Genomic DNA, 18,372 nt, shown 5'->3' on the forward strand with positions numbered 1-18,372 from the left:
GGTGATGATAATGGATAGTGATGATGGATGTGAGTGATGATAAAGGATGTGGGTGATGATAATGGATAGTGATGATGGATGTGAGTGATGATAAAGGATGTGGGTGATGATGATGGATAGTGATGATGGATGTGAGTGATGATAAAGGATGTGGGTGATGATAATGGATAGTGATGATGGATGTGAGTGATGATAAAGGATGTGGGTGATGATAATGGATAGTGATGATGGATGTGAGTGATGATAAAGGATGTGGGTGATGATAATGGCTGCTGATAAGAAAAGGAAGAACCACTACATCACCCACCTAAGGGCGCCGCCATAGACAGCTGCCACAAAGACCCCAGGAACGCCAGTGAGGTGACCCAGCTTCTGCATGACCAGGTAAGTGATCACTTGGTCGGGTTTCTGTATCCTGCCTGATGCCAAGGGATCGCAGCCTCTGAAGGCAGCATAGGCAACCAGGCCGGAGAAGTAGAACAGACCCCACAGCAGCCACACACCCACGGCAAAAGAGATGACCAACCTGTGGGGAAAAACACGTAAATTAAGGATTAAATGGTACCAGCAGATACCTTTTAACAACAACACACCCACAGCAAAAGCGATGACCAACCTGTGGGAAAAACACGTAAATTAAGGATACCTTTTAACAACCACACACCCACAGCAAGAGATGACCAACCTGTAGTAAAAACAAGAGACTTGCGAGGTCCATGTAAATTAAGCATTGGTGAGTGTATGTCAGTGAAGTACCCTGTAGTGAGTTGAAGCACTGATCTTCCGAGCACTACAAATGATTGTTCGTGTTTAGTGTTGGGAGGATACGTGGATTAAGCAGTGTTATGCTGGGCCAGTATATGTACAGTTTATGTGAATTCTGTGTTTTCAGCCCTTACCTTGAGGATTTTTATACGCATATGAGGTCTGCTATGAATTTTAACATAAATGAATCTGAGAGTTATATGTAGAAAGAAAGAGAGAGGTGAAAAGATTAGTAAGAGAAAGAAGAGAGTGGATGAGGAATTTGGAAGGAATTTGAGTGTAAAGTGGAGGGACTTTAAGAAAATGTTTTGGAAAGAGGTGAAGAGAGTAAGACAGGTTGGAAGTGAGGTTAGCAGAAGAGTGAAAGATAAAAATGGTAGATTACTAGTGGAGAAGGGAGAAAAAGTGAGCAGATGGAGAAAACACTTTAAGGAATTGTTGAACATAGAGGATGGAAGTAATGCGAGTATAAGTGGCTGGGGAATGGCTGGGAGAAGGAGGGAGGTGAGAAGACAGGAAGAAATCAGTAGGATAGAAGTTATGGAAGCAATGAAGAAAGTTACATTGGGGAAAGCCCCAGGAATTGATGGAGTGTGTGGTGAAATGCTGAAGCATGGGGGAGAGATAGTAGTAGAATGGATGTGGAAAATGTGCAGATTGGCCTGGGAGGAAGGTAGAGTCCCGGAGGATTGGAAGTCACGTATAATTAATCCCTTGTACAAAGGAAAAGAGGAAAAAGAAGTGTGTGGTAATCATAGGGGCATTTGTCTTCTTAGTGCAATAGGAAAAGTGTATGGTAGGATACTTATTGACAGAGTTAGAGAAAGAACAGAGGAATTAGTTGGAGAAGAACAGTGAGGCTTTAGGAAGGGAAGAGGTTGTGTAGATCAGATATTCATTCTTAGATCTTTAGTGGAAAAGTTTCTAGAGAAGGGAAAGAAGTTGTATGCAGCTTTCATGGATTTGGAGAAAGCATATGACAGGGTGGATAGACAAGGATTGTAGAAAGTATTAAGAATATATGGAGCAGATGGAAAGTTGCTGAATGCTGTGAAGAGTATGTATGATGGTCCTAAGGCTGCAGTGCGTGTGGATGGTGAACTAAGTGAATTTTTCTCTTTGGAGGTTGGGTTGAAACTGGGATGTGTCATGTCGCCATGGTTGTTCAATCTGTTCATGGATGGGGTAATAAAAGAGGTACAAGGTAGAGTAATGGATGTTGGAGTGGCCCTGGTGAGAGAAGATAGTGTTTGGAAACTCCCTGTACTGTTGTTTGCAGGTGATACTGTGTTGTTGAGTGAAGACGAAGGGGAGCTGCAAGACTTGGTGGATGAGTTTGGGAGAGTGTGTAAGAAGCGGAATCTAAAGGTGAATGTAGGGAAGAGTAGAGTGATGGTCTTTGAGAGAGGTGAAGTCAGTGAATGTACAGCGAGGTTGGATGGTGAGGAATTGGAAAATGTGAGTATGTTTAAGTACTTAGGTAGTGTGATGAGTAAGGATGGAGGTTTGGAGGGTGAAGTGCTTGAAAGGGTACAGTAGGGAAGAAAGGTTGCTAGTTCCTTGAAAGCAGTGGTAAGAAACAGGGAAGTGAGCATGGAAGTGAAAAAGTTACTACATGACAGTAATGTGATACCAACTCTAAAGTATGGAAGTGAAGCTTGGACGTTGTTGGAAGGACACATGTCAAGAGTGAGTGCAGTGGAATGAGTTAATTAAGAGGAGCATGTGGAGTCACATAGAGAGACAGGCTGACGAATGAGGATATAAAGGAGCATTGTGGTGTGGATGTGGATGTGATAAGAAGGGTTATGAGGAACACACTGAGGTGGTTTGGCCATGTGGAGAGGATGGAGGGTGAAAGACTGACGAGGAGAGTGTATGTGAGTGAGGTGGAGGGGGGAAGAGGGAGGAGGAGACCGAGGATGAGATGGAGGGATGGGGTGGAGAGGTATATGAGAGAGGAGGGTGTGAGTTGGGAGCATGGCAGTGAAATGGCGGGGGACAGGACGACGTGGAGGCGATTTGTTTGTGGCCACCCCAAACGGGATTAAGGCGTCTGGCAATAGATAGATAGATAGATGAATCTGAATACTTAAATATGCAATGTGTCCACACTCACTTCTCAATATGCAACTCCATGAGAATGTTGTGGGGTTGCGCAGTTTTGTTGTGCCTGTCTTCTCTACGGATATACACACACCCTTCTTACCCTCAGCACATTCCCTTCATTCATTTGACTGTCTTGCATCCACTCTCGTCTCCCCTTTTCCCCCACTGCCCGGTCAACATAGGCATCCCACCAAATTGAACCTTTCTTACTGCTTGCTACCCTTGCATTCCTAACCACACACTCCATTCATCAGCTCCACGCGTTTTCCAGATCCATTTGTTCCTAATTCACTGACTCTAACTCATCTTTTCCCTCAGTACTCACATCACTGCTTTCACTATAAATTACTCTTCTTGTCATTCCCGTTGTCCCCTTCCTCTCTATCCACCACGTTCCTCGCAGCGTTATCTTTTATACCACAGTCTTACGATCAATGAACTTCCACCATCACCTCTAACTGCTTTCGTATCAATAGCACTTCTAAGCATCTTTCTAAAAATATTACAACCAGTTAGTCTCCCTTCAATATAAATAGGAAGGTAGATAGACCGATGGATAGAGAAATGTAAACAAGGCCATCTAACCATTGTGCCATAGCGAGGTTGCCGATGGAGGCAAATCTCTGGTAGCTGGGCTGGTGGATGCCAATGGCGTCCATGGTGAAGTAGAAGCCAAGCGCGGTGGTCGACCAGAAGGTGTGGCGCACGAAAGGACTTGTGTTCATGCTAGGGCAGAAACAGGAGGCTGTAGTGTGGCCTGTTACTGTATGGTCATATATATTTTTCTCCTTATTATTTCAGTGTCGTTGAATATTATAAAGCCGACTCTAACGTTAACTCTTACCTGTATGACTTTATGGTTATTTTTTTCTTTTATAATTTCAATCACGTTGAATATTATGAAGTTGACTCGAATAAATGGGTTTTATTATATGTGTGCGCAAAATGACAGTAGACTGTTTTTATTGATTTTAAACGCACACCACATTATCTCCTCTCTCTCTCTCTCTCTCTCTCTCTACACACACACACACACACACACACACACACACACACACACACACACACACACACCAATGTTGCCAATTTAGCGGTTTTCCCGTTAAATCTGGAGGTTTTGTTTGTAGTCTAGCTGGTGAAATATTGATTTAGCGGCTGGCGGGAAATCTGGCGTGATTGCATACTCGTCTGACGGTTTCCTAGAGGGATGGGAAGGATATATTTGTCCTGCAATCTCACAAATTCAACTAGTAGAATTAATGAACTTGTAATCAGTCTGCCTCCCACTCTTAAGCATGTATGTTACACTACTGCCTACGTTCATTTCACTTTTATTGGTTCATGTTCACGTCCGTTTCCTGTCAGTTCGGTCATACTGCGTTGGCGAGTCGGTTACTGTCCCAAGTGAGTCAGTTTACAGATTGTGACGGATGTACTGTTGCTTTCAGTATTCCAAGAACACATCTTCATTTATCGAGGTCTGGAGATCACATTAATTCTCATTTTAAATGCATTGGTGACCAAGTTCAGCACGTGATAATAAGTACTTCCCATGTTTAATTTTTCCATACAATTGGAATATCATGTTTGTAGCCAGGTCTCGATACTGACTGTGTCCCAGGAATTTTGAAGGCAATAGTACTTTTTAATGATTTGTTTCTTGTTGTAATCAAGTTAATTATAATGGAATTATTGAGACAGGCTTGTTCTGAGGGAACCGCAACTTATACAGGAAAAGTGTTGCAACGAACATAAATATGCTGTTCGTTGCAACACTGGTATTGCTTTTCCTGTATAACCGAATTATAAAACATTTAACTCTTGATTAGTTTGTCAAACAATGTGAATTATCGTTTTCTTAGTATGTTTTATATAATAGAGAACATTTTAAAATCTAGCGGGTTTTTGCCAAAATCTAGCTTTTGGGGGGGCCCAGTCTAGCGGGTTTTGAAATTCGGAGTTGGCAACACTGACACACACACACACACACACACACACACACACACACACACACACAGAGTTTTGTGCATTACTGTTAAAATACAAACATTTCCCCTATCACAAGAATCAAACGGTACTCCCATTGCAGATTCTGGCGCTTTCCGTCATTTGGAATTTGCGCCGAAGTAACAGTGACTCACTTGAAGAACTCTATCCTGGAGCCCTGGTCAGCTATGGTCCAGACATTGACAAGACCAATTTCCTGGCAGCAGATGATGACCACGACCAGCACCCCGCCGAACATGACCAGCGTTTGCATCACATCAGTATACACCACGGCCCTCACACCACCCTGCAACCACACAGCCCCATCGGTTAAGGAAGCTCCCTAATACGTTTTCCCAAGCGATTTATTTTGCATATTACATCTCACTGTCCTCTTTTGCGTTATGTAAATCCTTCAAACATAGCCATACTCTGCATAAATAACGTACAAAACGATATTAACTAGCCAAGTCTAAAATTAAATCACTAAGGAAGAGGTGTTACTGAGACTCCTTACCTGACGACAATACAGACTACATCTCCCTCTCACTTAACCCCTTCCTTACGCTGACGTCTTTTGTACTTATTCTTGATAGCTACGAATGATTTTATTATTATTATTTTTTTTTTACTTTGGATAGAACGAAGGAATTAATGAAGGCTATACTAACCCCTCCAATTGAGAGAGAGAGAGAGAGAGAGAGAGAGAGAGAGAGAGAGAGAGAGAGAGATCACCTAACCTGCATATAATTTCGAAAAGATTGTTATACCGACACGAAAACTGAGTCCTCGGTTTGAAAGGAGTAACTTTTTTTTTTTTTGGCCTATCGACCATTGGGGCAAAGCCCCTGGTCAGTAAGGCCATATATATATATATATATATATATATATATATATATATATATATATATATATATATACACACACACACACTTCCGTGAATATATACATACTTTCAATCACACGTACATATATATATATATATATATATATATATATATATATATATATATATATATATATATATATAAATTTTTATTTTAATATTTTTTTGCATTTTTATTTTTATTTTTTTTTATTTTTATATTTTTTTACCTTACATTATGAACAAAAATACCTAATCTAAAGAACCTGAAACTAATCACCTAACTGACAAATCACTAACCTATACTAAAAAGACAAATAACTAAACCTACACTAATGGTAGAAAGGCCTCGACCAAGAGAACACCATCGACTGCAGATATGTAATGCGTCTCTACATTACACACCTGCACTCATCACTTGGTGACTGTCAGTCGAGGCACAACCTAATGTAGGGGACATCAATATATGAAAGAGAACCAGACAAGTCAGGAACTTTTTCATATACGTCAGCTGTCGGCCCTAACTAGTAACTTCAGGAACATGGTATAATGTGTTTACATAATATGTACAAAAAGTGAAGAACCTCGCCCAACAGATCACCATCGACTGCAAGTGCCCAATACCTTTCTATATTGCACACTTGCACTCATCAGCTGGTGACTGTCAGTCGAGGAACGGGGTTTAATGTAGGGGACATCAATAATAGAAATAGGTCACTGGGAGGAAGAACTATTTCAAATACGTCAACTGTCAACCCTAATTAATAGTACAATATATACATATTTACAGTTGATAACCATACCCATACAGTAAAAAAGTCACATCACTCTGATCAGTCTGGTCTTTCTCAAGAAAGCCATCAATTTATCAGTCATAACAAAGAACAGAGAAATTAGTTGGAGAAGAACAGGGAGGCTTTAGGAAGGGAAGAGGTTGTGTAGATCAGATATTCATTCTTAGATCTTTAGTGGAAAAGTTTCTAGAGAAGGGAAAGAAGTTGTATGCGGCTTTCATGGATTTGGAGAAAGCATATGACAGGGTGGATAGACAAGGATTGTGGAAAGTATTAAGAATATAGGGAGTAGATGGGAAGTTGTTGAATGCTATACAGAGTATGTACGATGGTGCGAAGGCTGCAGTGCGTGTGAATGGTGAACTAATTGAATTTTTCTCTTTGAAAGTTGGGTTGAAACAGGGATGTGTCATGTCTCCATGGTTGTTCAATCTGTACATGGATGGGGTAATAAAAGAGGTACAAGGTAGGGTAGTGGTTGTTGGAGTGGCCCTGGTGAGAGAGGATAATGTTTGGAAACTCCCTGTACTGTTGTTTGCAGATGATACTGTGTTGTTGAGTGAAGACGAAGGAGAGCTGCTTGGTGGATGAGTTTGGGGAGTGTGTAAGAAACGGAATCTAAAGGTGAATGTAGGGAAGAGTAAAGTGATGGTCTTTGAGAGAGGTGAAGCCAGTGAATGTACAGCGAGGTTAGATGGTGAGGAATTGGAAAATGTGAGTACGTTTAAGTACTTGGGTAGTGTGATGGGTAAGGATGGAGGTTTGGAGGGTGAAGTGCTTGAAAGGGTACAGCAGGGAAGAAAGGTTGCTGGTTCTTTGAAAGCAGTGATAAGAAACAGGGAAGTGAGCATGGAAGTGAAAAAGTTACTACATGACAGTATTGTGATACCAACTCTAACGTATGGAAGTGAAGCTTGGACGTTGCTGGAAGGACACAAGTCAAGAGTGAGAGCAGTGGAAATGAGTTATTTAAGAGGAACCTGTGGAGTCACATGGAGAGACAGGCTGACGAATGAGGATATAAAGGAGCGTTGTGGTGTGGATGTGGATGTGATAGGAAGCGTTATGAGGAACACACTGAGGTGGTTTGGCCATGTGGAGAGGTTGGAGGGTGAAGGACTGATGAAGAGAGTGCATGTGAGTGAGGTGGAAGGAGGAAGAGGGAGGGGGAGGCCGAGGATGAGATGGAGGGATGGGGTGGAGAGGTATATGAGAGAGGGGGGTGTGAGTTGGGAGCAGGGCAGTGAAATGGCGGGGGACAGGGAGACTTGGAGGCGATTTGTTTGTGGCCACCTCAAATGGGATTGAGGCGTCTGGCAATAGATAGATAGATAGAACAATGTCCCCATCACCCAGGATGGTGGAAAGGGTGAAGGGGACGTCTACTGCACCACAGTAATTTATAAGTGAAACACGTTCAAGAATAAATCGCCGACAGCGCAGGATGATATGACTGATAGATAACACCACATTACAGATGTCACAGTGTGGTGGGAAGCGTCTTTCCATATATGGTTTCATGTGAGTTAAAATGGTGGCATTCAGCTGTAGTCTCGCCATTACATTTTCTCCAAGGCGACTGGGGTGGTTGGCAGTGTCCCAGTCGCCCAGGTGCGGCTTACAAGTTGGAATATTTAGTCTGGTCCACTGACCTTGCCACAGAAGATTTATTGATTTCTTTCCGAGAGAGAGATTCGACTGTAGATCACGAGGAACGTCCCAAGTCTCCTTGAGCTCTAAAGCCGACTTTGCAAATAAGTCAGCCTGCTCATTGCCGTAGATACGACAATGACCAGGCACCCAGATCAGCGTGAATGACTTGTTGCATGAATGCAACTTGTCAACGATGCGGCCCTGGATCTCGTGAGAGTCCGTAGTACAAGATGCAATTGCCTGAAAGGTTGATTTTGAATCCGACAATATGACAAATGAGTCATGCCTAGAATTGAGAGCATAGTCTATGGCTCTGTCAATAGCAAAAAATTCGGAGGTAAACACAGATGTATGAGTCAGCAACCGATACCTAAGTGCACATTCAGTCGACCACACACTTGCACCCACACATTCACTTGACTTGGAGCCGTTGGTGTACAATTGATGGGACCCCAAGTGACGAACGATGATGTTACGAAACAAGTGGTGGACCTCTGCCTCCGGCGCCTTGGCCTTTGGTGCTGGGAGCCATGATACATCCACTGTAAAGCCGGGTGGCTCCCAAGGCGCTATATTTTTAAACACCAACTTGTCACAGTCACTGAGGGCCACACCAAGCTCCTGAGTTAGTAAGTGGAGGCGAACAGCAAGTGGCCGATGCACCCCCCGCATAAGGTGGTGGTATTGACACAGAGGGGGTACAGGCCACATTGCCAATATCACTTTTCCTCGATGTTCGTAGGCCATACGATAAGGCCAGGTGGTCACGGCGAATATGGAGGGGAGGCACGTTTGCCTCCACTTCCATACGAGCTATGCAGGTACACCAGACGGCTCCAAGACACATTCGCAAACACTTATTCTGCAACACATCCAATCCTTTCAACGTGGCATCGGATGCCGAGCCATACACCTGTGCGCCATAGTCTAGCTTCGATCGAATAAGGGACTTATACACCATTAATAAAGATTTTCTGTCGGCACCCTATGTGGTACCCGTTAGGTACTTGAGGACATTTACCAGTTTATCACAACGTGCAATCAAATTATTAACATGAATTTTGAAGTTCAAACAATGATCAAAATGTATTCCCAAAAACTTTACAGAATTTTGAAAAGGTACCACCTGATTATCTAAAGTTAAGCACAAATTAGGTACGTTACGAGTCGTAAAAACTACAGCAGCACACTTATGGATGGAAAACTTAAATCCCCACTGCAAGGCCCATTAGTGGACGGAGTCAGGGGCTGCTTGAATCTGCCCAGCCGAAAATTGTGCATTACGGGAAGAGTGCCATATTGCACAATCGTCAGCGTAGAGCAAGTATTTAAGATTTCTCAGGATGGGAGCTGATGACAGAATATCATTGATCATAATACTAAATAAAGTAGGACTATGCACACTTCCCTGTGGCACCCCGTTTTCCTGGATAAATATGGCCGATGTTACGTTATGGGGCAATTTGTTTGAGAAAGTCCTGTCCCTTAGGAAATTTGAAATAAAAATAGGCAAATTTCCTCTTAAACCATTAGCATAGAGCTTCATTAGTATACCGTGTCGCCATGGCATGTCATAGGCTTTATGGATGTCCAAGAACACCCCTATCATGACTTCTTTATTGGCAAATGCCTCTGAAATACATTAAATTCATTAAATGATCTAGTGAACTTCTGTATTTACGGAAGCCACATTGTTGATCATTTAACAAATTCTTCGACTCTACAACAAAAAGAAGCCTATTATTAACCATTCGTTCCATGACATTACATAGACAAGAAGTCAACACAATAGGTCGAAATGAAGTGGGATTCATAAGACGACCAGCCTCTTTGGGTATCAATATGACGTGCACAAAGTGCCATGAGTTTGGGAACGTTCGAGATGCCCAAATCTCATTGTACAATGCTAACATCTTAATCAGGTTGTCCTCATTAAGATGCTGGATCATACCGTATGTGATGGTGTCTGGTCCAGGGCTGGTGTCTTTACAGGATTTAAGGGCAAGGAGCAGTTCATCTAGCATAAACTCTTGATTGTATGGGGAGTCTACGTCCTCTGTGGCAAAGTCAATTAACTGTAGCTCAGCCGTGTGTTTATGATGTTGAAAACGCGGATCATAATTGGCTGAGCTACTTATATGAGAAAAACTCCTGGCGAGGGTTTTAGCAACGTCCACGGGCTCGTCATAGATGGTGTTATTCACCTGCACGATGGTCACAGGGAAGTATAGGCCTTTATTATTTAATATTCTTATAGTGGACCAGACTTTACTTAATGGTGTTGTACGAGTCACCGTGGACACAAAGGACCGCCAGGAGTCACGTTTGGACCTTCTTATTATTTTCCTTGCCTCAGCCCGTGCCTGTTTGTATGCAATAAAATTTTCCTCAGTGGGCTGACTATCAAAAATCCTGTATCTCCTATTGCGTTTCCTTAATGCTTGTCGGCAATCTGGCGTCCACCAATGTGCTCTATGCTTTATGAACTGCAGAAGTCTTGGGAATAGCAGCCTCAGCTGCATGTAATATGGAAGTAGTTACATTTCGACCTTAACATCTATGGTCTCCCCAGATATATCTAAATTGGCGATCCTTGAGAAAGATCCCCAATCTGCTTTCTTATAGTTAAATTTTGGAGGTGGAGGGTCCGAAATGATGTCGCGTGTATAAGAAAGACAGATGGGTAAATGATCACTTCCCAAGGAGTCGTCATAAGGGTCCCATGAGAAATCTTGATGTATACCAGGGGAGGCCAAAGATAAGTCAATGGCCGAAAAGTTACCAGTATGATCATCTACATGAGTCGCTCTACCATCGTTCAGAAGACAGAGGTTGGACTGTAGTATTACATCAACTACTTGCTCCCCACGACCATCGATCCTCAAGCTACCCCATTGATAGTGATGGGCGTTAAAGTCACCCAACACTAACTTATTCCCAGGTAGATGTTCAACTAGTGGATTTAAAGCATCACTATCAATGGGGCCGTGTGGAGGACAGTACAGAGAGCAAATAGACAGATACTTGTTACTAAATTTTACTCTGCACATAACAGCTTCCATAGTAGAATTCAGAATCACTTCTGTTTGTGGATGTGATTTGTGTGTGTATATGGCAACTCCGTGACTGTCACGAAATGGCGCGATTTTCTATCTAAATAAACTTGTGACATTGAACTTTGGTGGGAAACCCCGAATTCTAGTGTAATCCCAGTAAGTATCACTCAGTCAACCGCCACGTATTCACCCGATCGGGAGTGTTTTCAGAACAATTTTTCGCTGTTTCATAAGTGATCGTCCTTGCGTGTGACATTAGCACTTCCGCTGAGTGATTTGTTATGGGCATGTATCACTTGAATTAATTCTGTTAGCAAAAGCGCAGCCGACACTCGCCTCTCTCTCACAATTTGAACCAGTCAGACTTAGAGCACCGTGGGACTAGGTTCGTTGGCCCAGCTTGGAGCAGCATATGTACAGCGAGTTCCTGAATCTCCACCTAGCGTGAATCGGCGAGAGGTTCAGCGTGTGTGGCAGTGTCCTTCCTCAGCAATGGCGCCCAGTTCATTCCGCTTAGCCCACTCTCTGACCAGTATTTCTTTTCGTATTTTTCCTAGGTTTAAGAGTTTAACTTTTGAGTGAGCGAGTGAGTGTGTTCTCCTTATTTTTGAATTCATTTTGAAACATGGAGCGTAAATTTAACTCATTGTAATAAATAAATAAACAGTTCTTTTTCTTGAGCTTAATGTAATGTAAACTCGTGTTTTATTTCTCCACATTAAGCTTATTTCACTTAACGCTCCTAATTTGCATAAACGCGTTGCATTATTCATAACTGGTACTTAGGCTAGTCCTTTTTAACTTAAATCTGTTGTGCAACTTGGAGTTAATGCACCAGCAAGAACCTGCTTATCGTTCATAGCATTAGTTTTTGATTGTCAGGGGTGGAGTCACTTTCTCGTGAAGCTAGCAGTACTAACACACAGCCCTTATGAGTAATTAGTCTCTGCATGTACTGCTGAGAAAGTAAATAAATTCTCGTCCTTAGAGAATCGGCGAAGTAAGCCGGCATAAAGTAATTATTACTTGATTTTCACAAGTCAGTTCATTGTCCTGTTCTCAAGTAACATTTTAAAGTTTCAAGTATTATTGAATATTATTCTTTAATATTGTATATTCTCAAAAACCCCGTGACATCTGGCGACCTCATTCCAGGATATTAACTCCTAGCTCTAAAGTTATTCACGAGACAATACTCACTCGCTCATACTTAGGGATTTATCATTAAAGTCTATAGGCACTATCTTATTGGTGATTATTGATTCAGTTCAATTAATTTTACATAATAGTTTTCATAGTCAGTTGTTTGTTTAATTATTTCTTTATCAGTTTAACTATATAAAACTGGTCACCACTAACCTGTGCCTATATTCTTTATTCTCGATCATTGGCATCTTTCTCTGCAAAATAGCAGTCAGTACTTAGTCTCTAGTTCACTTAGATTGACTTAGCATCATGTCTACCAGCGTCTATGTACATGAAGCTAAAGATATGGGGCTTACAGACCCCAAAGAAGTAAAGGATTACGTCCTCTCTCGGTTTAATTACGAGCAGCAATGTGAGAATGATGCTCTCAAAGAGCATCGAATTCAGCGTGAGGAACGTGAGAGAGAACGTGAACACGAGCAAAAACAACGCGAACTCGAGTTAGAACAACGAGAGAGAGAACGCGAACACGAGTGAGAACAGTGCGAGGAATGCAAGAGAGATCATCAACACAAGTTAGAACAACGCGAGAGAGAACGTCAACACGAGTTACAACAACGTGAGAGAGAACGTGAATACGAGCGTGAACAATGAGAACACGAACGTGCCGAGCGAGAAGCACGCGAAAAACATGAACTTGAAATGTTGAAACTCAAGCGAGATTCCTTGGCTTCAGACACATCTGGTGCAGTTGGCCCAAGCTCCACGAGCGCTCTCCGTGCACATGTTCTGGCAACCCCACACATCAAGCTTCCCCCATACAAGGAAGGTGAGCGAATCGTGCCATTCATAGCTCGTTTTGAAGACATGGCTCAACTTTACCAGCTGGATGAGGCAGCTAAGCGGCTTCAGTTTCTTAGCCTGTTTGAGGGCCCTGCCCTCGACATTCTCCATAGAATTCGTGGAGACAATCTCACGTATGAGATGATGAAGGCCGCACTCGTCAAAGCATACGGCCTCACAGTTGATGACGCCAAGAGTCAGTTCATGAGGGCGCGTTTATAGGAAAAAGAGACTGCCATTCAGTTTCTTGACCGGCTGACTGCTTACTTAAATGAGTGGATGGAGAAAGATGAAAATCCTTCCACGCGTGAGGGGATAATCGACCTTATGCTGCGCACGCAGCTAGAAAAGTCGCGACCTACTGAACTTATGGCTCAGCTTAAGATCTGCCAGGTAAGAGATGCCAGCCAACTGGTGGAGAAGGCAGATGCATTCTTCACTGCCTATGGGTACCAAACTCGCAAGCAGCATACCTGGAACATGAAAGCTGATAAATCTGGGAAACCGTTTCAGACTGAACCCCAGCAACAAGGCTGTTCTCAGAACAATGGCCAAGGTCCAAAATCGCAGAGGAAGGACCAGGGGCAAAACACTCAGAAGCCTGAGTGGAAGAGGCACAACAGGTACCCTAACCAGCAGCAGTATCAGCCACGCAACCGACCGTCGGGACTGTCCTTTTCAGCACCAGCTCGAGTGAATACGAGGCAGGAGGCAAACGCAGCCTTCATTCCTCAGCAGCTGCACGGTGGTCACGTCCCCACCAGTACGGGTACTCCCCCACAGTTCTCTAGTCCCACAGTGACAGTGAACACTCTGCCACAGAAGGTCAGTGTTCCATCTCCCTCAACAGTGAGTACGACCCCTCATGTATCTAATTCTCAGGGCACCATATTTGCTGCATCATTTATTCAGCAGCCTAATCAGTGATAGTGCTTTCCTTGTTCAGCCAGGGTTTGTGGGACACATTCCTGTGAAGGTCTTGAGAGACAATGGTTCCTCAGGTTGCTCTGTCAGCCAGAGTCTAGTTCGGACCGAGGATTACACAGGTCGACAGATCCAAGCTAACCTTATTGATGGATCAGTGAGATTGTTCCCTGAGGCATGTATCCAGGTGGCATCTTCATTTTACACTGGTACAACACTCGCAGTTGTCATGCCAGAACCTTTGTTTGACCTTATCATAGGCAACATTCCCGGTGCCAAGGATAGTTGCACCGACGATGACGCTACTCAAATTTCAGCTACAAGAGCCATGGCTGAGGCTCCAAACTGTGTCACCCCGGTGACCACTGAATCGCCGCAAGATCTGATGTGTAGCCAAGTTGTTGTTCAAGAACAACATTCTGACCCGACACTTGCTGCCGTGCAAAAGAAGCAAAAGGGTAGAGTGATAAAGTATTCACGGGGAAGTCAAGCCAAGTTCCTTCGCAAACAAGGATGGCTGTACCGTTAGTCGCGAACACCCCAGGGCGAGGTTCGACTGCAGTTTGTCGTCCCCGCAAAGTACCGCCAAGCAGTGTTAGAATGGGGTCGTTGTTCAGTCTCAGGAGGTCACATGGGGAAAAGGAAAACCCAGGACCGTATCCATGCTGACTTTTTCTGTCCAGGGATGGGACGAGAGATAGATAGTTTTGTGCGTTCCTGCAATGTGTGTCCACGTACCACTAATCAGGGACATGTCCTTCCTGTGTCGGATGAAACCACACCCGTAACCTCTGAGTCAGTTGAGAGACAGGGCAGTGGTGAAATGGGTGCAGACCTGAGGGCTTGCCCGTTGGCCCCACAGGACACATCATGTCCAGGGCCTGTACATACATATGTACCGTAAGTTAAGGGGGAAGTTCAAGAACCCTGTAGAGACAGTCCGAGGCTGTGTATGAATTACCTCGTAGAATGTCTCGGGCTGTGGGCCTCTCAGTGGATTCCTGAAGAATGCACATTATCCACATGAGTGTTCACACCCACGGTGGGTGTTAAAATGTGACCTGCCCAAGATTGCGTAGGGATTCTCAGCTTCCTGTCATTAATCGTAAGTGTAAAGGGGAAAAAGAAGTGTGTGGTAATCATAGGGGCATTTGTCTTCATAGTATAATAGGAAAAGTGTATGGTAGGATACTTATTGACAGAGTTAGAGAAAGAACAGAGAAATTAGTTGGAGAAGAACAGGGAGGCTTTAGGAAGGGAAGAGGTTGTGTAGATCAGATATTCATTCTCAGATCTTTAGTGGAAAAGTTTCTAGAGAAGGGAAAGAAGTTGTATGCGGCTTTCATGGATTTGGAGAAAGCATATGACAGGGTGGATAGACTAGGATTGTGGAAAGTGTTAAGAATATATGGAGTAGATGGGAAGTTGTTGAATGCTGTGAAGAGTATGTACGATGGTGCGAAGGCTGCAGTGCGTGTGGATGGTGAACTAAGTGAATTTTTCTCTTTGAAAGTTGGGTTGAAACAGGGATGTGTCATGTCGCCATGGTTGTTCAATCTGTACATGGATGGGGTAATAAAAGAGGTACAAGGTAGGGTAGTGGATGTTGGAGTGACCCTGGTGAGAGAGGATAGTGTTTGGAAACTCCCTGTACTGTTGTTTGCAGATGATACTGTGTTGTTGAGTGAAGACGAAGGGGAGCTGCAAGGCTTGGTGGATGAGTTTGAGAGAGTGTGTAAGAAACGGAATCTAAAGGTGAATGTAGGGAAGAGTAAAGTGATGGTCTTTGAGAGAGGTGAAGTCAGTGAATGTACAGCGTGGTTGGATGGTGAGGAATTGGAAAATGTGAGTACGTTTAAGTACTTGGGTAGTGTGATGAGTAAGGATGGAGGTTTGGAGGGTGAAGTGCTTGAAAGGGTACAGCAGGGAAGAAAGGTTGCTGGTTCTTTGAAAGCAGTGATAAGAAACAGGGAAGTGAGCATGGAAGTGAAAAAGTTACTACATGACAGTATTGTGATACCAACTCTAACGTACGGAAGTGAAGCTTGGACGTTGTTGGAAGGACACAAGTCAAGAGTGAGAGCCGTGGAAATGAGTTATTTAAGAGGAGCCTGTGGAGTCACATGGAGAGACAGGCTGACGAATGAGGATATAAAGGAGCGTTGTGGTGTTGATGTGGATGTGATAGGAAGTGTTATGAGGAACACACTGAGGTGGTTTGGCCATGTGGAGAGGATGGAGGGTGAAAGACTGACGAAGAGAGTGTATGTAAGTGAGGTGGAGGGGGAAAGAGGGAGGGGGAGGCCGAGGATGAGATGGAGAGATGGGGTGGAGAGGTATATGAGAGAGGGGGGTGTGAGTTGGGAGCAGGGGAGTGAAATGGCGGGGGACAGGGCGACTTGGAGGCGATTTGTTTGTGGCCACCCCAAAAGGGATTGAGGCGTCTGGCAATAGATAGATAGATAGTAAAGTTAGTTTAACCAGTAAACTGGGTTCCATTAGCGAATTGCAGCGTTTGATGTCCTGACAGACGCCCAGTCTTTTTGCTCTTGACCACGTTCCCTGGTTAATTTAGCAAATTGCAGCATTTGATGTCCTGCACAAACGCCCAGTCTTTTCACTAATTAAGTTTAGGGTTTAACCAGTAAACTGGGTCAGCGTTTGATGTCCTGCAGAGATGCCTTGACTACGTTTCCTGGTTAATAGTGTAAATAGTGTACTTTTTGTAACATAAGTACTGATTGCTAGGCTGAGAGAGAGAAATGACACTTTTGATGCTCCACCTTGATTGCTTTCGCAGGTGTAGCTGGCGTGTGCAGCATTGCCGTGCAGAACAGCTGATCGTCCCTGATGCATGCTGCCGCCTCTTCTCTTCTGCCTTGTCGTCATCATTTACCATTGATTTGTATTACATGATTTTACACATAGGTACAGTTACACCACAACTGTCACACCTACACCGTGTATTACATACATCATGCTACATAACAAATAGTTGTTAATGTAAATGTAGCGAATTTTTCGCTTAGTTTTATCTGAGTACAGGATTTTTCACCATCGTCATGCAGTTTTTTCCTCAAGCTTGCTTCTATTAACGTAAATACGAGTTTTTCTTTTCGCTCACTGGCGACTATGACTTTCTTCTATAGCAGGATAGCACACACACCACAGTGTGAATCTTGTGTGACTGAGTTAGGATTTATATGTATGTATATATCGTAAAAAATTTTGTAGAAAAAATTTTGATTTTTGATGGGGCGTAATGTCACGAATTGGCGCGATTTTCTATCTACATAAACTCGTGACATTGAACTTTGGTGGGAAACCGCGAATTCCAGTGGAATCCAAGTATCACTCAGTCAACTGCCACATATTCACCCGATCGGGAGTGTTTTCAGAACAATTTTTTGCTGTTTCATAAGTGATCGTCCTTGCGTGCGACATTAGCACTTCCGCTGAGTGATTTGTTATGGGCATGTATCACTCGAATTAATTCTGTTAGCAAAAGCGCAGCCGACACTCGCCTCTCTCTCACAATTTGAACCAGTCAGACTTAGAGCGCCATGGGACTAGGTTCGTTGGCCCAGCTTGGAGCAGCGTATGTACAGCGAGTTCCTGAATCTCCACCTAGCGTGAATCGGCGAGAGGTTCAGCGTGTGTGGCAGTGTTCTTCCTCAGCAATGGCGCCCAGTTCATTCCGCTTAGCCCACTCTCTGACCAGTATTTCTTTTCGTATTTTTCCTAGGTTTAAGAGTTGTCACCGATAGCTTTGAAAGTTTTCAGTAGAGTGTTGTTAAATAGGTTGGAGCCGGTGGTTGAGGGTATTCTGAGGGATGAACAGGCTGGTTTTAGAAAGGGACGTGGTTGCAATGATCAGATCTTTATAGTTAGGCATTTGATGCAGCAAGTTAATGAAATGAAAGTACCGTTAAGTCTTTGTTTTGTTGATTTTGAAAAGGCTTTTGATAGTGTTTCGAGAGAGACTATGGGGAAGATCATGAGACATTATGGAATACCAGAGGAGTTTGTGAGGGTCATTATGAACATGCATGAGGACACATTTTGTAAAGTGATGGTTGATGGTTGTCTGAGTGATTCGTTTGAAGTCAAGTCCGGAGTAATTCAAGGTGGTGTTCTATCGCCTTTACTATTTATATTGGTCATTGATTACATTATGAAACGCGTTGGAACAGAAACCGGTGCAGGTATACTTTGGGGAGAGAACAGGAAA

General features: G+C 43.4%; 1 protein-coding gene across 1 annotated transcript in view; it reads right to left on the bottom strand.

The window, feature by feature from the left end:
* Positions 1 to 18,372, bottom strand: part of LOC145399310 (sodium-coupled monocarboxylate transporter 1-like) — a 79,206-nt gene that overhangs the window by 40,160 nt on the left and 20,674 nt on the right. The window contains exons 4-6 of the mRNA XM_080271975.1: positions 5,016 to 5,167; positions 3,460 to 3,600; positions 308 to 526 (exon numbers count right to left, since the gene is read on the bottom strand). Coding sequence (XP_080128101.1) covers positions 308 to 526; positions 3,460 to 3,600; positions 5,016 to 5,167 — 512 coding nt within the window. The remainder of the gene's footprint in view (positions 1 to 307; positions 527 to 3,459; positions 3,601 to 5,015; positions 5,168 to 18,372) is intronic.

The sequence above is a fragment of the Coenobita brevimanus genome, chromosome 48, assembly GCF_032717465.1.
Source record: "Coenobita brevimanus isolate Jiangsu-jjx chromosome 48, ASM3271746v2, whole genome shotgun sequence".
In the NCBI taxonomy this organism is placed as follows: Eukaryota; Metazoa; Arthropoda; class Malacostraca; order Decapoda; family Coenobitidae; genus Coenobita; species Coenobita brevimanus.